Genomic DNA, 24,752 nt, shown 5'->3' on the forward strand with positions numbered 1-24,752 from the left:
GCGGATGCGCACAAGATTCTCCAGTGTTGTCAGACGAGCGCCCTTTCCGCGCATGCGCGTCAAAGGTGCAATCAATGAAGTAGATAGCTTAGATGGAACAAGGTCCCGCATTGGCCCCTTACTAGATCGTTTCGAAAAACTATGTAGGAATTTTTGAAAAATCAATCATGTAATCAATTCTGAATAAATATAAAAAGAAAGTATGTATATATATATATATATATATATATATATCACTGAGCTCTACACATACTAGAGCGAGCCTTCCCCGTTTCAAACAAAAAACATCGTGTCCGCAAATTAGAGGGAGACACATGTAGCATTGGTTGGATCTCTGTCTCTTTTTAGCTAAGATGTTATAATAATTCTGACCAATCAGTGAATCGCTAAGACAAAGAAAACTAGCCCACCATTATATATCTGTCCTTTTCGGCTGATGGGACACTCCCACTCCTTGAAGGCTCGCTCCAGTATGTTATAGAGCTCAGTGATATATATATATATATATATATATATATATATATATATATATATATATATATATATATAATTTATACAATTTGAATTATGTAATTTGTGCGATATGATTTAGCACAATTTGAAATTCCGATGCCCCCATTATATATACATTACTGTATTTGCTGTCGTTATATTTGGCGCATGCGCAACAAAAAGAAGCATTTAGCAACACTGCATAAGATTCTCCCTGCTTCCTACCCATTTCCACCAGTGTAGAAAGTTCGGAGAACGAATCTCATCGATGTATACCTTGTGCGTATGCGTGAGTGACGTCGCGGCCTACGTGACCGATCTTCACAGACTCGTGCTTGGATGCAACACAGCACAGAATGCCTCCTGGAGCTTTATATAAATTTTTTTTTATTGTTTCTATTAATATTTACCCTAATAATATATGTTAATAAATGAATCATTAAATATTATTTCAGCTTATATATAGAAAGTTGTAAAAATAATGAATTAAATCTTAGGAGTAATCCCACCTTTTGTATTGATTAAAAAGTATGTCATATAAGTCCATATATGCAAATGCTTTATTTCTGAAATTACTTTTTATCTTAGAAACATATAGAAAATAAGAAATTATATATTTTTTATAATGTTTTAGGACAACAAAATAATATGCATTATTTTTTTTAACTTTTTCTATTCTTTTCCGGTAAAGATATAATGATACTCTTATTATTGCAATGAAGTATACGTTACTAAAGTCTAACATTAGTCTAGTTTTCATCAAAATCTTTGTTTCGTGCCTAATACGACGTAGAAAAAAATTAAGTCGATGAAAATACTTAATGAATGCAATCAGTCGGATTTCCATCGACTTGAATTTGATTCTACAACATATTCTACATCGTATATATTGCAATTGAAGGCTTTGGTGGAAACTAGACCATCGCAAAGGATTTTGGGATCTTGTGAAGAATTCACATAGCCTTCGATGTTGGACGTATAATATTTGATAATCAATAAAGGATAATTTATTTTGTAGCAAACAAAAATATTGTTAGTTATAAATTTTATTATATGTCGGATGCAATCTGAATTCTCCATTAGAAATTCATTAAAAATTCATTATATATTTATAATAATAAAATAACACTTTTTTTAAATGTGATTTCTATATTACATCCCCAATTAGAAAATATTTCCCAAGTGAGAAACACAAATTGAAAAAATATTTATAGATGTCTACTAGACGTCTTTCAACAGCTGTCTTTCCGATATGTCATTTATTCTCACTGGATTTACAATCAACTATCTGTCAAATACACAATACTTTACACGTGAGAAGTATATCTTTTGACAATTTATTTAATTCAATTTGCACTCTATGTGAAGAACAAGAAAGATACCGATAAAATATTCTTGCAAAAAAAAAGCTAGATACATCCCTGGATATATGGGGGAATAAAATTCACCCGGCGATAGGGACAGGCCTGAGACAGTCCAGTCGTCTGCTGTGACGCAGAGCAAAATGGCGACGAGTAATGAAGTGCCGGTAGAAATCAACCAGAGTCGCGTGTGTAACACAGAGAATTCGGTGAGTCTTCGCGATACGGATTATCCGCAAAATGATAGAGGGCCCGATCCCCGAGTTCACGTGGCCGACGCGCCGAAACGTCGCGTTGTGGACGGTAGACGCGGCGTCGCGAGGTAGAGAACACCCTTGGAACCTCGTCTTTGTCGCGGTTTAGTTCTGCATAGCCCTCTCGCGTCTTGCGTGTAGCCCCGAATAGACTCGTGGTCGCGAGGCGGCGGACGAGGACATCGCGCGAAAACGCGATGCTATCTGCATTTTCCACGAACCCTTTAGCGATTACGTTCGAACGGCAATAACCGGGTATTTGCCGATTATCGGGGCGTAAAAAATTCGCGCAGTTAGCAGCCGACGTTCTATATAGGCGAATGGAAGCGATATATAACGTAACACGAGGCAGGGGAATAAGATATATCGACCTGGTTATTCGATCTCTTAAAAGGGGACGCCATTCGGTTTTTTTGGCGGGCACGTGCTTTCTCGTTCCGGTTCACGTGAACGCGAATTCGTTTGGATCGAACTTCTGCCGTTCGCACTCATGAACAGAATTGTAAATTATCTTTTATCACACTCTTCTCGATCGTATTAATGGTTATAAAAGCTTTCTTCTATACATTTTTCGCGCGCGCGCGCGGTATGTTACCCTATAAATTGATACTTGTTCTTAGGCATTTTTTTCTTTTTAGTAATAAATTAATATATATATATATGTATAAACGTCTGTAATTTTTAAATATACCGATAAATTATTGAGCAAATATAATATATATATATATATATATATATATATATATATATATATATATACACGTCTGTTAATGAAATAAAATTTTTTCTCGATTGTTACAATTAGGTTACAAATATCTTGGAATTATTTTTCTTTTATTATTTTGTTGTGATTTTACAATTAAAGAGATTATTAATCAAAGATATATATATATATATATATATATATATATATTTATTAAATAGCCCCTTTGATATAATCAATGAATCTCTAGCGTAATATAAATGTTACAGACATCAAATATGGAATCCATGGACATAGGAACAGAGCCCGTTTTCCCGCGCTCGGATAAAGATGGCCCATCATCCTGTAAGCAGTCCGTATCTGTCGACGATATGACTTCGAGAGACTATTATTTTGATTCCTATGCTCATTATGGAATACACGAAGAAATGCTAAAGGATGAAGTACGCACTGTAACTTATCGTAATTCAATGTATCATAACAAACATCTGTTCAAAGGGAAAACGGTTCTTGATATTGGCTGCGGTACCGGTATTCTCTCCATGTTTGCAGCTAAGGCTGGCGCAGCTAAAGTCATTGGTATCGAGTGCTCTAATATCGTCGAATATGCAGAGAAGATAGTAGAAGCAAACAATCTGTCCAATATTATAACGATACTTAAAGGAAAAGTCGAGGAAGTGTCATTGCCTGATGGAATAGAGAAAGTCGATATAATAATATCCGAATGGATGGGATATTGCTTGTTTTATGAATCTATGTTAGACACAGTACTTTTTGCCAGAGATAAGTGGCTACGCGAGGATGGTATGCTTTTTCCTGACAAAGCGACTCTGTTTATCTGTGGAATTGAAGACAGGCAATACAAGGACGAGAAGATTAATTGGTGGGATGATGTATATGGATTTGACATGAGTAGCATAAGAAAAGTGGCGATTAGCGAGCCATTAGTGGATGTTGTTGATCCCAAGCAAGTCGTTACAAATGCATGCCTAATCAAGGAAGTTGATCTTTACGAAGTGACGAAGGCGGATCTCGAGTTTGCATCTCCATTTACCCTGCAAGTTCGCAGAAACGACTATGTTCAAGCCCTAGTTACATTCTTCAACATCGAATTCACCAAGTGCCACAAACGTATTGGCTTCAGTACCGCACCGGAAGTGCCATATACGCATTGGAAGCAAACTGTCTTTTACTTCGACGAATACATGACTGTGAAGAAAGGGGAAGAAATTTATGGCGTATTTATGATGAGGCCCAACGCCAGGAATTATAGAGATCTGGATTTCAGCATCTCTTTGGACTTCAAAGGAGAGTTGTGTCAAGTAAACGAAACTAATAACTACCGCATGCGCTGATATTCAGTGGATTGTGCATCCTCTTCCCTTTTCTTTTATAGCTCATGAGAAATCATTTAATCAAACCTGGAGTCCATTCTCTACTAATTATGCAATTATAAGCGGCACACTTGATGCATGCATTGATGATGATACATGAGCTGTCAAAGTTCTGCAAATCTTTAATTTTAAAGATGATGCTTCCTGATTAGACCTTTAATGTAATGACTTTTACAGACATTCTTCTATAAACGTGCAAATCTGGTTAATCTATCATATTTATAACTAAATTCGAACAAACGACGAGATATTGTAGTACGAAAATAAATGAATTTTCGCGCACAACTGAACCCATCAATTTGATTGTAAGAAAAAAGAAAAGAAAAGAAAAAAAAATATCTTTTTGAACCTTAAACATGAGTGTGTCGAACATATCTCATCGTAATGTTAAAAAAAAAAAAAAAAAAAACTACTTGTGTGTGTGTATAATTAATCTGTCTGACATGTAATAAAATATAATTGTGCGCCAAAATTCTTTGCTCTCAAAATTATTTATTTTTGTATAAGACATGATTTCGTGTAATGCTTAAATGTACGTGACAATGCTATCAAAAATTATAAAATGCTTAACGAAAGGATCTTTTACAAAAATTTTATTTTGACTAAAATTTTCACGCAAACTTTTATTTGTTGTTTCATATTTTTAATCGACATTCATTTAGTTGCGACATGTCAATAATAATTTGGCAAATTATCAAAAAGTAACAAATAGAATGGATGTACTTGAAGAATACTATTTTTCTGCGAACACACATGTATGTACACGACAATGTGAACGAAACTCTCTTACCGGCGAAAAGTATTTGGACATTAATCTAAATATAATGCAATCTTTAATGATTACTTTCATGTATTTGATAGCAACTATATATACATCAATCATATAAAGGATTAGGCTGAGAACGAAGTATTTTTTTGTTATGTAAGTAGAATATATCATCACGTTGCCAGGCCTTTTAAACAATTGGCTAATTTCTGTGTCTTGTAATCAGTTCTTAATTGAATAAAGTTAAGTAGAACGGTACGGTCAAGTGTCATCTGCAATCATAAAGAATAATTCGTATGCATTTGTAAAAATATATGTCCCTTGAAAATAATTCATATAACATACCAGTTGCTCTCCCGTGCAAACCTGTTTCAGATTTTCTGGCTTAACCAATAGCAAATTACACAAGGCGTGTAAAGTATCAAAGAGATTTGTAACAAATTCAACTTCAAGCTCTTTAATGCACTTGCGATATTCGTTCATGTCGCATATCGCGCACATAGCACCGGCGGAATTAAATTGAAATTGTTGCAAATTATCGTAAATGACTTTGTGGAATCTGATCCCTAATTCCTTGAGAGCGGTATCCAGATGCCTGCCGTCCAATGTGTTTCGTATCAGTCGTATCATTCCACTTACGTACTGAACCACTACTAGACAAGCGGGAGTATTCACGGTATCCACATCAGTTTCCGGTTTGAAATCAGTCTTTTTCTGTTCGTTTTGGAGATACACCTTCACCCAACCTACAATAGCATTTATGCTTCTATCCAAGCCAGTGTCCAACTTGACATCGATCTGCTCCAATATCACTTTTTTCTTTAACAAACATTCACCATGTTTGGGCGTCGATCTAGAGGGAAAAATCATACACAGTCCTAGTATTATCGACTCTTGTTAGTATAAAGACTAGTATAAGTGAATAAAGAAAAATGCATACAAGACAAGAGGCATTACACTGTCGTTAAACTGCTCCTCTAAAAGCCGAACAATCGCATTGCACTGATGCATTACATTAAAAAAATAAATCTCTGGTTGAGTCCTGCTCTCTGGTATAGGAACGCTTTGTAAACCTAATTCCAGTGCGTAGTCTACGTGTTCGCTTATTAAATATTGTAGTAATATCTCAAAGATCTGAAGTGCGTTTACGGGAATATCGATAGGTTGCGAAAGTAATTGGCATCTTTGAAACGCAAGCTTGCTTCTCTGTAATATCGCAATTGCCAGCTCTTCTGATAGAAATGTCTCGCCTCCATAGTCCTCTATTTGAGCAATATTTATATTCGTCCTTGCACCTAATACAGCCTGTAAGTCTCGACGCAGTTCTTGAAATCCACCCGTCTGCAACTGTTTTTTCTGATGATTCTTAGATTCGTAATATTCAATAAGCAGTGCCGCTGACTTTTCGCGAAACGCTTTTGTTTCAATACTAAAATAATCAATAATGGTTAATTATTAGTCTATCTTTGAAACGCTATTTTCTTTGAAATCTTACATAAACTTACGTGATATAAGTATCCAAATATTTCTGAAAGATATTTCTAGTGAGTTTAGCAAGGTAAGTATCATCGGCGCCCATATTGAAGACTTTGAGATCGTTGGATAGCTTGACTGTTCTTGTATACAGATCGTACAAGTTCCTGAGATATTTGTCAGAGTCATTTTTGTCAGCTAATTTAGCCACCGCGTATTTTTGAAGGCGCAAATGATAAATGTTTAAGACGAATTTGGCCATCACTTGTTCAGGATTGGAAAACACCTGTTGCATAAGTTTTTGATACTTTGTACACATAGGTATAACATCTTGAAAGACGTCCTTTCCACCAAAGGAACCCATCTGGCTTTGTTCTATGAACGCGTCGATGCATTGAGAGTAACCTTTGAAATGAGCCAGAGTACTCGCCAGTTCCTTCATCCGCGGTGCATCTTCTCTATTGTGTGCTCGTACAAACTCTTCAATCAGATTCCGTTCTATCTCATCGTATTTAACGTTAATTTTCTTTTTAGCATGTTCAAATTTTTCAGAGGGAAGTTCCTGAGCTATGAGATACAGTTTCTGTATCACATCTGCGGCGTCGTTCAACTGCAATCAACAATACTGGATTAAATTTTGATCGTATTATTATTACATATTGTTTAACAATTGAGTCTTTACCGAGGATTTATCAGTAAAAATTGGATCCGTCAATGGACCGGGACTTAAAAATTCCGAAAAGTGTCTCATTAATTTTTGAGCCTCCACTGCTCTCGCCCTTGGTATATTGACACTTTCCAACTGATCTCCCAAGTGTAAGACTTTGGTAGCCACGAGATTTATTCTTTCGTCTAATTGATGGAACAACTCAATAGAATGTCTATTTCTTTCCTGCAACCCTAGTATCTCAAACGCATGCCGGGCTTCCTCTTCCTTCAATGCAACCTCCAGTTTATCACATTTCTTTTGCTGACGTTCCTGTAATACTTGCAAATCTTTGATGGCCTGCAAAAAGGTCTCATGAACGATAACTGGATCGAAGAATGTCTTTCCTCCATCTTTTGTATTATCATTGACAGTCCTCCAAGCTAATCGTTCGACAAATTCTTCAGGGTCAAATGGATCCTACGAAATACCCTTATTGTAACTTGTTTACATTTCACACATATTGGCTTCATTATGAACGCAATTATATCTCAATAATTCAGTTACATACAGAAGTTTCGGAAACTTTACAACATGAAATAAAACCCTATTTGCAAAAATGATTTGATGAATTTGCTTTTACAAACCTATTGTTACTCATACTCAGATTATTAATTTATACATTAAAACATCGAAATATAAAAGAACTGAAAAGAAAGAAAGAAGAAAAAGGAATTAACGTACCTGTTCTAATTCCTTCATATATTGTTGCATCATTTTGAAACGGTCTACCTTCGCCGAGCAGGATGGTTATGATTAAAGGTTATGTCACGATCAATCCCGAAGAGCACGCAGGATATATAAGAGCCGGAAAGAACTACTATTGTTCAGTTCGTCGTAAATTTACGTACATGCATCCGATTAGCCGATTTCATCGCGGAATTCGCGAATCTTGACAGATCTAATCTATTCGCATCACCGTGTTTGGGCGACATACACGAAAATGTCATTTTTAGTATCGAGTTCGGCCGCCAGATGGACGCGAACTAGCTGACAACTGTCAACGTGACTTCACGCGATTGATTTTTCAGGAGTGCCCAGAATTATGAAACACGTGGCAAGCTAGACATCACAAAGCTCGTGTACATACATATATATGTATATATGCAACGGTTATGTTTGACTAAACAATTTTTATTGGAGAGAAGCGATGACTTTTTTTTTCGTTTAGACAGCCGTGTGTTTTATTCTTTTTCGCATTTTATATATATATATATATATATATATATATATATATAAATACATATATATATAATTACAGTTACTATATTTGTAATTTCGAGTGCCGTTATTTATCGTATACCCATCACAATAGCCTTTCTCACAATACAAAGATACGATTTAGATTAAATATGTAACTGCGTAACATCTTATCTCGTATAAAACATCCCAATATTCTATACGCGATCGTAAAAGTCTGGAACTCTGTAATAGACCCTTTTAATCGATTCTCGGATCGCATCTTGTAGAAAAGAAAGATGACGCAGAGCAATCGAAAGAATTGAAGAAGACGCAAACGAAGATTCCACGTTGTATCGTTTGCGCCTGTTGCGCTTATTTATAAAGCGCGGGTGATATTTCTCTCGAATACATACACATTGTACATATATGCATATATATATATATATATATATATATATATATATATATATATAAAGGTATACTATACGTATGCGTTCCGAGAGTTGTGTTGAAATATTTATTAATATGTTATTATAAATTACACTAATGAGCTGTGTGAGAAGAAAAAGGACGAGCGGCGCAATATTCACGGGAATCTCATTAGGGGAAAAAATGATCTAAACATCTGCGCGCATCTCTGTGGGAGTAAACGGAAAAAACAAAACGAAAAATGGAAAAACATTTTGGATTATAGTATAGAGGAATATAGAAGTAGTGACTCTGTGTGAGCTACACACAGGACCAAACACATATTCCATTGTACATATTACAATTAGGCTAAAAAAAAAAACAAATATACTTATCTTTATAACCACCGTACACAATATTATTCTATTTACTTCTCAAAAGCTTCGAGTTACTCCTCATTACACGCACGCTTACACCCGCACGACATTATCAATGTTAATTCGACAAATTTATCTCTAGTCGAACTTGACGCTAGAAAAAATGGCGTCGAGCGTCCTTTCTTCTTCGGAAAGAAAGATATGTAACTACAAAAACGAAATTCAATCGGGGCAGGTGGACAAGAGTTTTGTACAACTCTGAGGAAGAGTTGGTGGTCCATGAATGTTAGATTTCTTCCTTTTGTTTTTTGTTGGTGTAAACTGAAACTTCTCATGTTCTTATGCTTCCAGTAATAAATTTAATTTTGCAGTATGCGTACCGCAACTGTTAGATGTTCTGTGAAAAAAGAAAAATTACAATTTTTTTTTTTCTATTTTGACAATCGCTCAAATTTAAATTAAGTCTCTCAGTTTTTTGTTTCACTCACTTTGGTTAAATGGGACATAAAATTACAATTCTCAGCAGCATCCAGATTTAGAAGATTCAATTGGACGTCCGTGCTCTATTTTTACTTTATTTGCTGGATCGCTTGCTCCGCTCGAGGGTGGACCCACTCTGAGTTTGATTTCAGCAGCCATTGTCATGAAAGCTTGTTCAACATTCATCGCATTTTTGGCCGATGTTTCCAAAAATGGTATGCCAAGCTGATCCGCATATTCCTGTTTAAAATACAGAAACGCAATGGGAAGTTATAATCGATGTAAATAAATAATAAATAAATAAATTGCATAATATTTAAATAAATATGCATTATTGTTTACCTTTGCTGTTGTATAGTCGACTACTTTTTTAGTATGTAAATCACATTTATTGCCGACTAGTAACTTATTGACGTTATCACAGGCATAACGATCAATTTCCTCCAACCATTGTTTTACATTATTAAACGTTTCCTGGTCTGTGCAATCGTAAACAACAATAATACCGTGTGCACCTCGATAATACGAACTTGTAATTGTCCTGAATCGTTCTTGGCCTGCTGTATCCCAGATTTGCAATTTTATCGTTTTTCCATCAAGATCGATGGTTCGAATCTTAAAGTCTACACCAATGGTGCTGATATAACTTTCGGTATATGTGTCATCGGCAAAACGCAGCAGAAGACATGATTTTCCAACACCAGAATCCCCGATTAGAAGCAATTTAAACAAGTAATCGCTGAAACAAAAAATATTTCAGCTTATATGTACATATCACAAAATTGTTATATATTTTTTGTTATTCTTCTAAATAAGAATGTAATAAACAATATATCCACTTTATAGACAAAATTATATAGATTTTAAAATCGCAACGAGAAATGCAAAGTAGAATGTATAGTTGGAGAAAGAAAGAAACATTCCACAAATTAAATCCCTTCTAAAAGGACATATTTCATAGACTTATTAATCACGCATCTATCGACGACTATTACGAAGAAGGATCAAGGTCGATATCGCGAGGCGCGCGCGTGCACAGCGAAAGTATAACAGTAGAAAATATTGAAATATGGACTATGGATACAAGAGTGCCATGTTTCAGGTAGTAGGGGAAGAAGACGGAAGGGATGGGTGAATCTGTCAGAAGATAACGACGAAGATTAAAGGATATTTCTTTTTCCCCCTTCTCATTTTCTCTCTCTCTCTCTCTCTTTCTCTTTCTCTCGCTCGAACATATGATCTCTCGTGAAATAAAAACGCGCATTCCTCGTCACATTCGTAACATCTCGTCGTTCGATGCGCGACGATGACGCGGAGCGATAGATACGATGCACTCAATGTCTCTGCGCAAAAGGAAGTTTACTCACTACTCGGGATTCATCGTGGACATGCTACGCCGAGAACTGGCGTTCGGCTGTTGTATCGGTCTGTCGGTCCGAAAGACACACGGCTACCTCGGCTTCGTGACACGCGCGGACACGGACGAATCTCTCAGGTTCCGTAAAATACGACGAGGGAGTTGTAACAATGGCGGTCACACGGCAACTCCTCCCGAACCAACGAATGAGACCACCACCATTGACGTAATGCCAGAATGGCAGCAGCAGGTGCTGCTCCACCGTCTTTTACCGGTGGTCGAGCCGTTCGAGTACGAGACACGGTTTCTATTGGCCCGGTCGATTTCCTGTTTTTTTCTTTTTCTCTCTTCTCGTCGTTTCCTTTATCCTTTATATCAAGGACCTAATAACAGGCGAATAATAATTATTATACAAATTATTTATTTATTTTACGTAAATTTGTAGAAAGTTACTTTATTTACTTAAATCAAATTTTTTTTCTGTTTCTAAATGTATGTATTTTAAATAAATACACGCGTATGCTTTATAATAAATATGCAATGAGAGAGAAAGATAAAGGAATTTTATTTCACTCGATTATGTGTTCTTCTAGATTCACGTCTCAAGGATGGTTTCTATCAACAATTTTCTGCAATGTTTGAAAGCAAGAATTTGTTCAAATAATCCATTGAAACAATATTATTTTTTCTTATATATTAAAAAAAAAAAAAATCTCGTAATTCGTGATAATTTTATGTTATATTTCAGATATATCAAATTCATAGAAACCAGCTTTAAACTGTGACTATAGCAAGTTATAAATTCTTGTATTTTTTATATCTTCGCATACCTAGCTCTTGAATATACATATTTATTTTGTATATAAATACATATATATATATATATATATATATATATATATATATATGGATGAGCTGTGAATTTAAATATGATAAAACAAAGTAAAGTGTATAAAAAAAACAGTAGTTTTCTGTATTAAAAATTGCGACTTTAATCTTGTTGCATACCTATCTTTATATGTATAATTACTATAGAGCTAACAATCAAAAGCTACATGTATATGTGTTCGTTCAACTCTGGCTATACATAGTCGAGTTTTATATCTTTTGTACAGAATATGCGAACTCGAAACTTGTGTGAATATTTACATTTTAATCGTTTAGTGTATAAATACTGAAAAAAGTAAACGGTGAGTAAATTGAATTATTTAAAATAGTCAAAAAAAAAACAAAAATATATTAAATATGAGTAAAGTTTATTTTCAAAAAAAATATTACACCTCTCTGTTTACTTTTACTATCTTAAATTCATACAATTATTTGTACACAGAATCATCATTGATGTCGTCGAATTCTTCAACACAAGCGTTTCCTAATGAAGTATTCTTCAGAAATGCCAATGGGGAACGGCTAACGCTGAAAGAAAAATCAAGCTTAAATCTATCAAGTGCTGACAATATCATAAATTTTTCATTGCAAAGCAAAAAAAATTTTAATACTACCTTAACGTGTTTAGCTTTAGTCTGTGTGATTTTTCTTGCATGGATTTTACCAGAAAGTTTAATTCATTTCATTATATCAGTGTTTTTAATACTGCTATGTAAATTATTTGTTCCTTCTCTAAAGCAAGGTAATTTTTTTATAAAATGATGTTTTTAACAGATTTATTTCATAATAACCATGTTAAAATAAAATTATTTATATATATATATATTATTTTACAGATACATTATTGGTTGTAGAATCAGTAGGTATACATATTGAAAGTAAAAGAAGGTATTGTTATGGCATTGTTAATAACATATCTACAGAATTTTTGTCATGGGATACAGTAGAGGATATATTTATCAATGAAGTCATAAAAGGAGTAAGTTTATATATATTTTTATTTGTTTAGAAAACTAAACAATTTATAACTTATAAATAAATTATTCCAGCAAAAAGTACTGTATTATCTTACATTTATTGTAAAAGAATCAGCTGGTAGGCAGAATTCAAGAAAATTAGTTCCATTATTTAAAGATATATTACCTGAAAGAAAATGCCTGGAATATATGTACGAACGCTTAGCCAATTTGATTTACTCAACCAGGAGAAGGAGAGTAGTTTAATCATTCCTGGTTCTTACTGGCTATGTAAAAAGAAGAATATATACAAGTTTATCTTTAAATATCATCGTACAGTGAAGTAAGATAATATTATTATCCCTACTTTTTGAATTATATACATATATATATATATATATATATATATATATATATATATTTGCAGAAATCCTGTACAATTTTCATATGGCCGAGAATTAATAAAAATTGTTAGAAGAATTATAAAATGTCATCCAAGTCAAGGTCAACAGTTTGGCACACCACATCTTCTTGTCACTTACAGTATCCTTTTTAATTATTATTAATACTCTTTTTTTCAATAAACAAAGCTATAGTTATAAAAGTATAATTTCCTTTACTCTGACAAATATAGATCATACATCTTGGACTCGTCAAGATAAAATGTTTGCAATACTGAAATTCCAGCAACAAACTAATGCTGCAACATTTTCACATGCATTTGTATTAACTATAAAAATCTTTCCTTCATCGGAACATTCATTGTTTAGTTTAAAATATCCTATTATTAAAGAAGCCGATGCAGGTACTACATTTAAAGATTTAAATGTTTCCTTGGATACTGAAGAGAAAATTAGTAAAACTATGATATATACCACAGACAAAGTATCTCCAAAATATACTGCAATATATCAAGATAAAGAAGATCAAATTTCAAAATATAGTGAAATTGAGGACACATTCAATAAAACATCAGAGACAAAAGTTTTCAATTTTCAAGATAATATTGTGAAAAACTCTGAAAATTTTAATGAAAGTTTAAATACGACGAAAAATGCAACAACTACAGCTGAAGTGGATTGTATTAATACAGAATTTCAAAATAATATAAACGAAAATAAGTCTACAAACTGTAATATTCAAAGATGTGAAAGAAACGTGGATCAATATTCTATTGATCATATAAAAGAACAATCCTTGAGAACAACAAAGATGGATAAAATTTCTATTGAGAAAGTAGATGATAGATATGAAGAAACAAAATCAATAGCAATACAAAAATCAAATCAAGATATACAAAATGTTCAAAAATGCAAAATATTTTCTTCGTTGAAATCAGAAATGATAAGAGATGATGTTAATAAATGGACATTATCTAATGGATTCGGTTTTTATGATAATTCAATGGAAAGAAATATTTGCCCTTTAAATAATAAAGAGACTTCAGATGACAGTAGAAAGACAATCAGTGAAACTATTGTAAACTCTGATAATGTTCTGGATCAGTATTTTATTGAGACAGAGATACAACATAATAAGATAAAGAATATTACAACGATAAATACAGACAACAATTTATCGGCAAATAACAAGTTTTATAAATCTCGTAAACAAAAAAACAGAGAATCCGAAAAAAAGACCATATCCGACGACAAAGTTTTACGTTCGTCTAATATTACTGATTTAGTAATGGAAGGCTTAATGTTCACTATCCGTCAGGATCAAGACAGTGTAGCTGTTATTGAGCAAAAAACAAAACTAGAGGTAGATGAAGTATTGGAGAATTCTGAGAAAGTCGAGACAAAAGCTGGAGAGAAGTGTTTGTTAAATTCAAGTCTACTAAGACTTGAAAACTTGGTAACAATGATTGACTCACCACGCGAGGATAAAGACCAGCAACAAAAAACTACTTGTCATGCCGTTTTTCAACATATATTATTTTCATCTGAAAAAAAAAACACAAGACTGCAAAGTAGAGATTTATTGACAAACAATACAGATGTTGAAGAAACGAACAACCGTGAAATATCTGTGAAAAGATTCTATAATTCTCCGCTACCATCAAATCCAACGAAGATGTTTACAAAGAAGGAAAGTTCTATTATTTCAAAGGAGTCTGGCTTAACTAAATTACCCCAACAAGAGGCAAATGGTCTGAGAATAGTTTCAGACAAGGCTATTACCATCGAACAAATGCCAGTGGCTTTGCAGAAGGTTTTACAACACAGAACACGCGGACTTTCTTCGACATCCAAAAGCAACATGTTACAATCTAAAGAAAAAACGCAGTATACGACATTGACAGAGACTTCTGAAACTGCCACTTCTGAGACAGCTATCTCATTCATGGATAACAATATAAAGTCTGATATAACGAATAATTCGTCTGTCGAATTTACAGTTGATTCTGAAAAAATAAAAAACTGTAACAATAAGTTTTATGTAACAATGAATGAAGAGATTAATGAAGATACATATGCGAGAAATACAAAAGAAAAAAATAACGAAAGCAATCGTACTTCACAAAGAAGTTCATCATTGAAGAACAATTCGCCAAGAAAATTGCAAGATATCACAGAAGATTTTTACTATGACTTGTTGCACGCACGCAACAAAGATAATGCCATTCGACAAAGGTGTCTTAGACAAAAACAGAGATCTTTAACTAATCCTGATAATATTAAAAACGGCAAAGTACGCATAGAAATGTTAAAATTTATTCAAGACATTACGGAAGGTGTTCGAGTGGTGGTGAGACGGCTTAATATAGACAATAAATCCAATTTATTGGAGAAAAGTTCTACTTTAACAACATGTATGAATTAGAAACTTGGTGTTGGAGAGAGGATTAATGTGGAAATAGTTTATTATACTTATATACACATACATACTTATTGTCTATTCTCATGAATACTACATATACTCCAAATCATAAATTGTAAGGAAGGTGATTGTAATTTGAAATTTCCAACTTATTCTTATCTTTTAATTTCAACTCAATTGGTTAATAAATAAATAAATGTGATTGTCATTAATATAAATTGCATACATTTAAAAAATTCTCTGTGATTAAATTTTGCATGTGCACGTGTATATGTATGAAATATAATTTAATAAAATTGTTTTTTATAATTAAAAATTTTCTTTTTATAATATTATATTTATTAAGAATATATTTTATATAGAATATAAGCTGTATTAAGGAACACAAATTTATATTTTTTATTTCACAGAATAAAAAATTGTATTCTTTTTATTATTCTGGATTTTCATACATTGGAAAAGTACAATTATATAAATGTATTATATTTTGTAATATTATATTTTTGTTATTCAAAAAAGCATTGATTAAGTAAAATATACTAAACATATAAGCGTACAAATTTAATAACAGAAAGGAGTAATTTCAATTAATTAAAAAAAAATATAAATTTTTACATATTTTATTTGAATTCATTCACAGGAGATTCTATAGAGGATGAATCGAAAAAAGACTGGCTACGAGCTACGCTAGTTCAAAGGAAATCTTTTTCTTTCCTTATTGGAAAAAGAAAGATACCTTCTGAAATAGTTCAGCCAGTTGAAAATGAAGCTCTTTGATTGGTCAATCGTGCTAGTTACTTTCGCCATCGATCGATATGAGTATTACATGTCCAAATAAATCTCTCTTCTCTCTTTCACCACCAATCAAGTCAATTTTTTTGCGCATGCGCAAAAACTGTCAACTCTGCTCGCATCTTCCATCTTCCGTTTTCCGTTGATTTTATTCTTTCAGAAGAACGGTCATACCTGAAAACATGGCTGAAGTGAGTTTCCGAAATTTTAATATTAAATCTGAGGAAATCTCGAACATCTATTACGCTAAACTAAATTATATTAATTGTATATTTTATTTAATTATTCGTTTATATTAGTAGAACAATATTAATGTTCAATAAGATATATATATATCTTTGATAGGTGTCACATCTACGGTAACTGAATGTTTAATTTTTCCTTTCTGTTTATCTTTCACAGGCAGATGAAACTCAGAAGAAGAAGAGGACCTTCAGGAAGTTCACCTTCCGAGGGGTGGACCTCGATCAGCTGCTGGATATGCCCAAGTAAGAGGCACCAAAAGTTGTTTCTTTAAACATAACCTATCAATTCGGTTTTAATTAATTTAATTCCTCAAAGAATTACAATCTATGTATATATATTACATATTTCTTTTATTCTCATAAAATTTGAAATTAAATAAGATTTATTTAATTTATCATGTCTTACTCTCTGTGTGTGGCTTATATTTTCCAAATTAAATCTGTAAATCATACAAAGAAGAATGGTTGAAGATAGCATAAGGAAATAAAGAGAATTTTTTATGAACTTTGAGAACTTTTAATTAATAATCATTTTCCAGTGAGCAGTTGATGGATTTAATGCATGCAAGAGCACGTAGACGCTTCTCTCATGGCTTGAAAAGGAAATCTATGGCACTTGTTAAAAAGCTGCGTAAGGCGAAAAAAGAAACACCACCGAATGAAAAACCTGAAATTGTCAAGACTCATTTGCGTAACATGATCATTGTTCCTGAAATGGTCGGCTCGATCGTTGGTGTGTACAACGGCAAGACTTTCAACCAAGTTGAAATCAAACCAGAAATGATTGGCCATTACCTTGGAGAATTCTCTGTTACATACAAACCTGTTAAACATGGTAGGCCTGGTATCGGTGCTACACATTCTTCACGATTTATTCCACTTAAATAAATTGTACTTTTTGTATCAATAAAAAATGTAACGAGTTAATTTTGTTGCGTTTTTATAAATATGCAAATTATTTGCAAAAATTTACTTTTAGCAACTTAAGAAAAAAAATGTTCTTGCAATCTCAAAGGAAATATAAAAATGTGTAAGCAAGATATTTTTAATGATTTGGTTAATTTATAAACAAATAATATTTAACAAAGAAAAATAAAATAATAAATATAAAAATTTAATGTGTAATAAATATACATAAAAAAATGATAGTTTGTACCTTTTACAGTCATTGAATTTTTTTTACTCAATATTTCATTATCTGTGCATTTATGTATTTGTGCATTGCTATATAAAGGTGTATATAAAGATTTTACATGTGATACAAGAAGATTTATTAAATTAATAGGAAATACACTTTTATACTATAGAAAGGAATTCAACACTGGGTGCTGAAATGTAAGCAGTGTGCTGCTCTTACACCTATCCGTCATTACTATTACTCTGTTTCATAGCGAAGTAGGCACTTTGAAGCTCTCGAAGATTGCTTTCTAGTGTCGCAACCTCGTCATACTTGCAATCGGCACGGGCTTGCTTAATGTACGCGCGAAGATTGCTCATTTGTTCAATTATTGGATCCATGGAGGAAGACATGATGGATGTGACATTGGATGGACCCCAACCTTGGGACCGAGTTACGATCGGTGGTGCCTAAAAAAATTTTCTAAATATCAGCATAAAAGATTTAAATCGTATTAAATGATTATATCGTCAATCTATTAATTAGCAATCTGAATTCCAAACTAAATGTAAACTCAATCTTCTCTTTCATTTCTTTCTAATTAAAAAAAAAAAATTAATTTACATCTCTTGTACTTGAAAGTGTTAATTATAATATATTACCTGATTGACTTTTACAGAAGGGCTACTATCTAAATTCCGTGTGTCTTTTTTGCGCTGTTCTTTCAACTTCTCTCGTTGCTCTTCTTCCAACTGTCGCTCATACGCTATTCGAGCTTCTATTTTTTTCTGACGTTCCTCTCGTAAAGTTACATATTCTTCTGTCGAAGACAAAGGTTGCAGAGTTAATAACTCTTCCTTTAAAAATATCATTGCCGATGTTCTAACCATCTGATATAGACGTAATTCTTGTCCCTGTATTTCCTGCGGATCTTGTGTATCTTTTTTCATGCCGAGGATGAGAATCCTTTTGCTGGTTGCATCTATATTTTCTCCCAATTTTGCCAATTTGACTCGCAACGATTGAGCGTCCTCCATATCGTACATAGTTTCTCCTTCTCTGAATAAAATAATTTTCTGTTATATTAAAATTGTATACATATATGTATACTTAAATATGATATAAAAGTTCACATACTGTAACGATTCCCACATTTTGTTGTACATTGCTAAATGCTGCGAGGCTTCGCTCATGTACCCTCGCATTTTCTCATAAAACTCACAAATAATCGGTTTGTCGAATTGTTTGGCTTTTTGCATTTCTCTTGCATCGAGTAAATTTATACAGTGAGTACAAACTCTAAAGTGTTGCTCACCACTAGCTGGATCATTGACTAAGGATAAGACACTATTCAAGCTACCATTGGAAGGTGAACGTGCCAACTTTGTGAGACCAATGCCCGCGCGTACTATTCTTTCAGGAAATGCTCGCTCTGACGTAGAAGACAGAGCAGAATCATCTTGTACAGATACAGGACTAGTCATTTTTCCTATAAAAATGAAAAGAACTGTTTTCATCAGATGTAACTTCAAAAATTTATCTGTATCGTCAATGTTTTACATCTCACTTACGTGCGTCACCTAAGGAGAGAAATACTGTACAATTATGGCACATAACTGCTCCACAAAGTCTGCAGTGATGTTTTCGCCTCGCCAAATGAAAACTCTTAGCACAATTAGGGCATAATTTCACATCCTTCTCATCAATCCATGGCACAATAGTGCGTTCATGAACTATTTTACCGTGAACAAAATTATTTAGATTACATTTCCCAAACATACATTATACCATAAAACAAAATTTTATATTGGTAAGTAAACAGTTATCTTTTTAAAGTCTACCTTTTCTATCAACAGGATCTGATGGCAAATTATTTAATAATTTATCTAGTCTTATAAGAAGTTTATTTGTTTCATAAGCATATCTCTCTAGTCTAGCATTTCTTATGTCTTTAAAGTACTTTGTGTGAGTTGTAATTGCACCTGAAACAATTTTTTAAAAATCAATTACACGTTATGTAGTACCTATTAATGTTGTTAACAGTAATTTAACACAAAGATTATAACTTTGTTGACATTTACAATTAGATAATACAGAATATATTTGTACCTATTTCTTGTGGTCCCCAGTGAATTTCAGGACTTCTTCTCTTGTCCTGTGGAATTGTGTTTTGAAATGTTTCTGGTATATCATCTTGTTTCAAAATCTTTTTCTTAGCTTTGCCAAATAAATCTACAACATGTAAGTTCTATGATATTCATTTTGTATACACTTTATCGGCACAATGACTAATACAACACTGCATTTCTTTTACGATAAAATAATAAGATAAAGAAAAAAAAAAAAAAAAAAAAAAACAAAACGAGCTATGTATACCTTTCAATGATTTTAGAATTTCAGGATCGTCATTGTGGACTTCCTCAAAATGCTTGGTCAAATGATGGGGTGCCTTGAAATCGGTCATGCATATGGGGCATATAAATCCCTCCAGCACTTCACCGTTATCAGCCATTGCAAGGCTGAAATATATTTTCGTGATTTACAGTTTAGAGTCTTTTGATCGCGTTTACCGATTCCACATTATGTTCTAATGTAGGCGTTTCTTCAATAATTCGAAAGAAAAATGCGTCTCGCGGACAGCCATATTGAATGTGACAGCTGATAGAAATGTCAAACACGTTAACCTCATGCGGTCATGGACATGTACTAGAGTTGGTCTAGTTTTTATCAAATGTGTAAGATATTTATATACATTAAATTATATTATACCATGTAAAGTAGTATTTTGAAATTTTTATCATAATACTTACCTATAATTTCGGTCCTTTTTACAGAAAGAAAACTTAATATTTCTGTACTGATATTCGTCGTATATATATATATATATATATATATATATATATATATATATATATATATATATATATATATAACGATCTTTGTCCAAATCAAAGATAATATTAATACAAAAAATATTAATTATTTTATAAAAGATTAAAAGTACATTCTCTTTGAAAACTCGCGCGCTGAAAGTGTCATTTTATCTTTGTTGCTCATTATATGTCAAAAAAAGATAGAAAGATGCTTTCAGTATGTGAGCATCCAATAAGAACGCAGCTCAAATATGTTTATAAAAATGAAAAATTCTTTATTCGAATATATTTCGGGTTTTAAATTAAAGAAATAAGAATGATTTATTTAAATATATATTTATTTAATTTTTAATTACTTGTATATTTTGTATATCTTATGAGAAATATAGAGAAAATTAAAAAAAACCATATTACGTTACCATTGTACGTTATAATATACCTATTATGTAAATTAATATTTTTTTTAAATGTGAAAAGAAAGTCATAAATTATATTTTTATGTGTTTATTTTATCTTATATATATCCCAGGACATTTACATAAATTAGTATATATACGGTTCAATAACACAGATATAATAGGGATCTCATACAAATGTTAAAAAAATGAAGGTGTTATATATGTGCTTGATCTATAACAGCATTGAATTCAGACAAACTTACAGGCCATCTTTTCTGATTTCTTTGAAAATCCTTTTTCACATGTTGGGTGCTTTCCAGCAAGTAACATAGGCGACACACTGAGTTATTCTATCTTTGTTGTTCTACATTCATCATTGAACTTAAAAAGGATAGAATAATGTACTGTGTCGTCCGTGTTGTTTGCTGGAAAGCATCCATTATAAAACAGAACATACTGTTTTAGTAAAAACAGTAGATGTATAAAAATTATATTAAATCAGTGCTCTTTATACAATATTATGTATGTACTGTGTTCAAAGTAATAATTTTATATGACCTGTTATACACCTAGTAGAAGAGATGAATCCTACATTTACATTATGTTTGTATATATGAGATCAATTAAATTAATTTTACAAAATTACAAAAAAATGCGTTAGTGCAATAGATATTCTATTAAAGCAAATATATCTATCGTACAAAATCATTTTGTAACAAAATGTGCGATATAAAATTATGTATAATATAAATTAAACATAAAATAAACCGAAACGAGATACAGAAATTGTGCATTACGACATGCATATTTTAAATAAACCATCTTTCAAGATCGCAGTCCATTTCGTTTTATACACATACTAATATATACATAACATTTTATGTATTAATTACAGTAACAATTATTGACTTAATGTATATATACCAATGTGTGTGATGTTTAAATTTACAGTATATATTGTCAATGATGATTGCTGTTACTGTTACTCATTTAGTACTTAAATATATGTTATGCGTATCAATGTTACAAGCGCGTCAAATCAAGGCAAGATAATTTCAATCTGCTGAAATGTGTGCAAATTTGCCCAAAATATATGTTTATAGAGTATAAATTTAATAACTATCTGTTTAATATATCTGTTTAATAATATATAAATGTAAGTTAAAAAGAAATCTTGTATATTTTATAGTAAATTCAATGTGCTTTTGACATAAAGATTATTTTTAAAGTCTCACGAAACACAGTCATAATGCAACCGTTTCATAATACAATCCGTGTATTGTATACTTTTTTCTATCTGGATCCAATGCTCACTTAACATATTAATGATGGTAGTGGACGGAGTGGAGGAATGTGTAGGCAAAAACAGAAAGGACTAAGTACCAAATACTCTAAGTACTATAAATGAGATCTTTTTAAATTGCGCGTTTGTGCCTACTCAAAAGAAAGAATTTCTATGCTACAAAATGTAAACATAGTTCGGGCAAATTAAAAAAAGAAGAAATATTTTCTTTCAAATGGCATAAAATCATCAAATCACAAGATCGATGTCGGCAGCATCGGTATCAGCCGCGACTCGAACGAATCAGAGAGACGACACCCGGTCCTAACAATAATAAGTAAAACAAGGCGATTTATAAAATCGCTAAGATTACAATAAACTCATTCGGGAACGCGTTTGGATTTATACAATCGAAGCAATAAATCACGCGCTAAAACGATCGATCGCTTTACTCAACCTTGAATCTGATTAGCGATGGTGCTCGATCCAATGGAAACGGACGGCGGGCTCGCCGAGTCTTGCATTAGCGTGTGCGTTTCCTCCTCTTGATCGGAAAGCGGTACGGCCGGTATGTCGTGCGAGCTGGCTTGCTTCATCTTCAGCTGACTCGGCACCTCTGTGAGTACTGGCCCGTACTGCGAAGTGGAACCCACCAGCAAGTCAGTCGATGGATTCAAACCGCCCAACATCTTTCCTCATAGCAACGCGTACATAAGATAAAGAAACGAGACGTACAAAGACGTACCGGAGAGCGGATGGCCTCCGGTAAAATAAAATTATACACGTCAAAATGTATCGTATTCAGCTCAACTGAATATCGTATATTCCGCTTACCTGACCGCTGCCACCCGTTATGCCGTTCCTCGGCGATTTACTACGACGGAAGAAAGTGAGCCACGCCCAGATTAAGCCGAGTAATACACCGACCAGCATCATTCCCGCACCTAGTGCTACGGAACCATTTCCCGTGTCCTCCATCTGCTGCTGTACATTTGTAGTAGCCATCGTTGTATGTCCTCCTGATTTTACCTGCCGTACACGATTCAAGTTATTTATGTCACTTAAAACACACCAATTTTTCAATTTAGTCATGATTGGACGAGATAATTATAAATATACAGGGTATTCCATGAAAAAATTAATCTTATATTAATATATTTCAATATATTTATATTTAAATACACATAGGAAACAGGAAAAGTAAAATATCTTTTGATAGAGGACATTTAGCAATTTTATTTATATATAAAGACAATTTGAAATTTTTATATATATTATTTAATAAATATTTATAAAAATACTAAAATGACAATAATATATATTTAAAATATTCACATCAGAATTGAAACATAAATCAAATCTCTTTTAGAAATTATAAAAAACTTGATGTCTTTTGAGATGCCATTTATCACTTTTCTTATATCTCTGCTGAATTCTACCATTGTTTTGAACTGTCAAAAAATATATATCATTAAGATTGTCGATATTTGGCATCTTTTTTAAACATTCATTAAATGATAAGAATATCTCCAATTGTTTTTAGTTTACATATGTAAATAAAACTGCAAATCTCCTCTTGTAAAAAAAAAAAAAAAAAAAAAGATTTTACTTTTCCTGCTCCCTATGTGCGTTTAAAAATGATAGCTGATTAATTTCCGCAACTTCCTATGGGATACTCGGTACAACAAAAATATTTGCATCATGATCACCCTGGGTGAGAATCGCGATTTTACCTCCTGTACAGTACTCGTCTGCGACGAACCGTCTGCGGAGACAAGGCTGACAAGCATTGTCGTGAGGCCGGCGACGAAGAAGCAGAGTGCGACCGACAGCAACATCCACTCGAGCCACTTTCTAGAGCTGAGCTTGTGCCTGGACATAATGCGCCAGAAGCCGTGCCTCAGGCCACTGCCACCACCTCCACCGGTGCCGTCGCCACCGCTGTCGTACGTGTAGCCGACTGTCGTCGGCTGATAGACGGCCCCGCTGTCTGGCATATCCTCCCGCGAGATGTATGCAATCTTGGTGGTCTCGGATAGATTAGGAAAGTCACGATATTGCGCTCGCGAAAAGCGGTTAAGGAGCTTCTCGATTTAGCGTTACTCGAGTCGAGTGGGGGATAAAAAGTCACAATTAAGACGATTGCGTCGAAATGTATGGAGACGTACGATTCCGCGAAGACGTTCCTCTTCTCCGACGAACACGCTTCTTGTAATTTCCTCTCTCTCTCTCTCTCTCTCTCTCTCTCTCTCTCTTTCTCTTCAGTGGCGCAGCAGCGCAATGTGGCTGCACCCGCGTGTTTTGTATGTACGATACGCGCAATTACGGCTACGAGCGAAGAATGCGTCGTATGTACATACACGCGCGCACACTCAGTTCACTGATGCATTCGATGCGTCGAACGTCAAACTTGCGCAATATGCGT

At 33.3% G+C, this 24,752-nt stretch overlaps 7 protein-coding genes across 11 annotated transcripts; 3 read left to right on the plus strand and 4 right to left on the minus strand.

Annotated features, from left to right (window-relative positions):
• The first annotated feature begins 1,959 nt into the window (after positions 1 to 1,959).
• Positions 1,960 to 5,261, plus strand: Art1 (arginine methyltransferase 1). 4 transcript variants are annotated; one of them, XM_072897381.1, is made up of 2 exons: positions 1,960 to 2,062; positions 3,080 to 5,261. In XM_072897381.1, exons 1-2 carry the CDS (start codon positions 1,997 to 1,999, stop codon positions 4,163 to 4,165), a joined length of 1,152 nt encoding a protein of 383 aa, XP_072753482.1. In that variant the 5' UTR covers positions 1,960 to 1,996; the 3' UTR covers positions 4,166 to 5,261. The 4 variants fall into 4 exon arrangements, with proteins under 4 accessions (XP_072753482.1, XP_072753484.1, XP_072753483.1 ...); XM_072897383.1 differs by lacking the exon at positions 1,960 to 2,062 and adding an exon at positions 2,072 to 2,175; XM_072897382.1 differs by lacking the exon at positions 1,960 to 2,062 and adding an exon at positions 2,472 to 2,609.
• Sec10 (Exocyst complex component Sec10) lies at positions 5,037 to 8,233 on the minus strand. The gene is made up of 6 exons (XM_072897379.1): positions 7,834 to 8,233; positions 7,126 to 7,569; positions 6,476 to 7,053; positions 5,911 to 6,399; positions 5,316 to 5,823; positions 5,037 to 5,242 (listed from the first exon to the last, which is right to left on the minus strand). The coding sequence occupies exons 1-6, from the start codon at positions 7,864 to 7,866 to the stop codon at positions 5,144 to 5,146; spliced, it is 2,151 nt and encodes a 716-aa protein (XP_072753480.1). The 5' UTR covers positions 7,867 to 8,233; the 3' UTR covers positions 5,037 to 5,143.
• Positions 8,234 to 8,363: 130 nt separating this feature from the next.
• Positions 8,364 to 11,188, minus strand: Rab1 (RAS oncogene family member Rab1). Its single transcript, XM_072897386.1, has 4 exons — positions 10,964 to 11,188; positions 9,939 to 10,335; positions 9,605 to 9,836; positions 8,364 to 9,513 (listed from the first exon to the last, which is right to left on the minus strand). Exons 1-3 carry the CDS (start codon positions 10,984 to 10,986, stop codon positions 9,636 to 9,638), a joined length of 621 nt encoding a protein of 206 aa, XP_072753487.1. The 5' UTR covers positions 10,987 to 11,188; the 3' UTR covers positions 8,364 to 9,513; positions 9,605 to 9,635.
• A 680-nt stretch (positions 11,189 to 11,868) lies between these two features.
• LOC140668764 (uncharacterized) lies at positions 11,869 to 15,893 on the plus strand. Its single transcript, XM_072898066.1, has 6 exons — positions 11,869 to 12,143; positions 12,284 to 12,583; positions 12,678 to 12,820; positions 12,891 to 13,140; positions 13,225 to 13,340; positions 13,432 to 15,893. Exons 4-6 carry the CDS (start codon positions 12,995 to 12,997, stop codon positions 15,621 to 15,623), a joined length of 2,454 nt encoding a protein of 817 aa, XP_072754167.1. The 5' UTR covers positions 11,869 to 12,143; positions 12,284 to 12,583; positions 12,678 to 12,820; positions 12,891 to 12,994; the 3' UTR covers positions 15,624 to 15,893.
• Positions 15,894 to 16,466: 573 nt separating this feature from the next.
• On the plus strand, positions 16,467 to 17,584 carry Rps15 (ribosomal protein S15). The gene is made up of 3 exons (XM_072897947.1): positions 16,467 to 16,603; positions 16,815 to 16,900; positions 17,197 to 17,584. Exons 1-3 carry the CDS (start codon positions 16,595 to 16,597, stop codon positions 17,543 to 17,545), a joined length of 444 nt encoding a protein of 147 aa, XP_072754048.1. The 5' UTR covers positions 16,467 to 16,594; the 3' UTR covers positions 17,546 to 17,584.
• A 327-nt stretch (positions 17,585 to 17,911) lies between these two features.
• Positions 17,912 to 20,472, minus strand: Rbsn-5 (Rabenosyn-5). The gene is made up of 7 exons (XM_072897946.1): positions 20,151 to 20,472; positions 19,884 to 20,006; positions 19,616 to 19,756; positions 19,346 to 19,507; positions 18,912 to 19,263; positions 18,437 to 18,833; positions 17,912 to 18,244 (listed from the first exon to the last, which is right to left on the minus strand). The coding sequence occupies exons 1-7, from the start codon at positions 20,284 to 20,286 to the stop codon at positions 18,017 to 18,019; spliced, it is 1,539 nt and encodes a 512-aa protein (XP_072754047.1). The 5' UTR covers positions 20,287 to 20,472; the 3' UTR covers positions 17,912 to 18,016.
• A 1,925-nt stretch (positions 20,473 to 22,397) lies between these two features.
• On the minus strand, positions 22,398 to 24,693 carry LOC140668762 (uncharacterized). Of its 2 annotated transcripts, none has more exons than XM_072898062.1 (3): positions 24,061 to 24,693; positions 23,162 to 23,356; positions 22,398 to 22,962 (listed from the first exon to the last, which is right to left on the minus strand). In XM_072898062.1, the coding sequence occupies exons 1-3, from the start codon at positions 24,322 to 24,324 to the stop codon at positions 22,780 to 22,782; spliced, it is 642 nt and encodes a 213-aa protein (XP_072754163.1). In that variant the 5' UTR covers positions 24,325 to 24,693; the 3' UTR covers positions 22,398 to 22,779. The 2 variants fall into 2 exon arrangements, with proteins under 2 accessions (XP_072754163.1, XP_072754162.1); XM_072898061.1 differs by having other exon boundaries at positions 22,398 to 23,016; positions 24,061 to 24,692.
• Positions 24,694 to 24,752: the final 59 nt, after the last annotated feature.

This window comes from Anoplolepis gracilipes, chromosome 8, assembly GCF_047496725.1.
Source record: "Anoplolepis gracilipes chromosome 8, ASM4749672v1, whole genome shotgun sequence".
Classification (NCBI taxonomy): Eukaryota; Metazoa; Arthropoda; class Insecta; order Hymenoptera; family Formicidae; genus Anoplolepis; species Anoplolepis gracilipes.

Coding starts and splice junctions, on each gene's coding strand:
- Sec10 (XM_072897379.1), bottom strand. CDS start 7,866: ATGATGCAACAATATATGAAGGAATTAGAACAG. Junction 6,400..6,475: donor TATTTGGATACTTATATCAC/GTAAGTTTATGT, acceptor TGATTATTTTAG/TATTGAAACAAAAGCGTTTC. Junction 5,824..5,910: donor AGTGTAATGCCTCTTGTCTT/GTATGCATTTTT, acceptor TTTTCCCTCTAG/ATCGACGCCCAAACATGGTG.
- LOC140668764 (XM_072898066.1), top strand. CDS start 12,995: ATGCCTGGAATATATGTACGAACGCTTAGCCAATTTGATTTACTCAAC. Junction 13,141..13,224: donor AAATATCATCGTACAGTGAA/GTAAGATAATAT, acceptor ATATATTTGCAG/AAATCCTGTACAATTTTCAT. Junction 13,341..13,431: donor ACATCTTCTTGTCACTTACA/GTATCCTTTTTA, acceptor TGACAAATATAG/ATCATACATCTTGGACTCGT.
- LOC140668762 (XM_072898061.1), bottom strand. CDS start 24,324: ATGCCAGACAGCGGGGCCGTCTATCAGCCGACGACAGTCGGCTACACG. Junction 23,357..24,060: donor AGACGAGTACTGTACAGGAG/GTAAAATCGCGA, acceptor CGTGTACGGCAG/GTAAAATCAGGAGGACATAC. Junction 23,017..23,161: donor TAACGGGTGGCAGCGGTCAG/GTAAGCGGAATA, acceptor CTATGAGGAAAG/ATGTTGGGCGGTTTGAATCC.
- Rab1 (XM_072897386.1), bottom strand. CDS start 10,986: ATGTCCACGATGAATCCCGAGTA. Junction 10,336..10,963: donor TCCACGATGAATCCCGAGTA/GTGAGTAAACTT, acceptor TTTTTGTTTCAG/CGATTACTTGTTTAAATTGC. Junction 9,837..9,938: donor TCGACTATACAACAGCAAAG/GTAAACAATAAT, acceptor TATTTTAAACAG/GAATATGCGGATCAGCTTGG.
- Rps15 (XM_072897947.1), top strand. Junction 16,901..17,196: donor CAGCTGCTGGATATGCCCAA/GTAAGAGGCACC, acceptor ATCATTTTCCAG/TGAGCAGTTGATGGATTTAA.
- Rbsn-5 (XM_072897946.1), bottom strand. CDS start 20,286: ATGGCTGATAACGGTGAAGTGCTGGAGGGATTTATATGCCCCATATGC. Junction 20,007..20,150: donor AATTCTAAAATCATTGAAAG/GTATACATAGCT, acceptor TACATGTTGTAG/ATTTATTTGGCAAAGCTAAG. Junction 19,757..19,883: donor CTGGGGACCACAAGAAATAG/GTACAAATATAT, acceptor AAATTGTTTCAG/GTGCAATTACAACTCACACA.
- Art1 (XM_072897381.1), top strand. CDS start 1,997: ATGGCGACGAGTAATGAAGTGCCGGTAGAAATCAACCAGAGTCGCGTG. Junction 2,063..3,079: donor TGTGTAACACAGAGAATTCG/GTGAGTCTTCGC, acceptor TAAATGTTACAG/ACATCAAATATGGAATCCAT.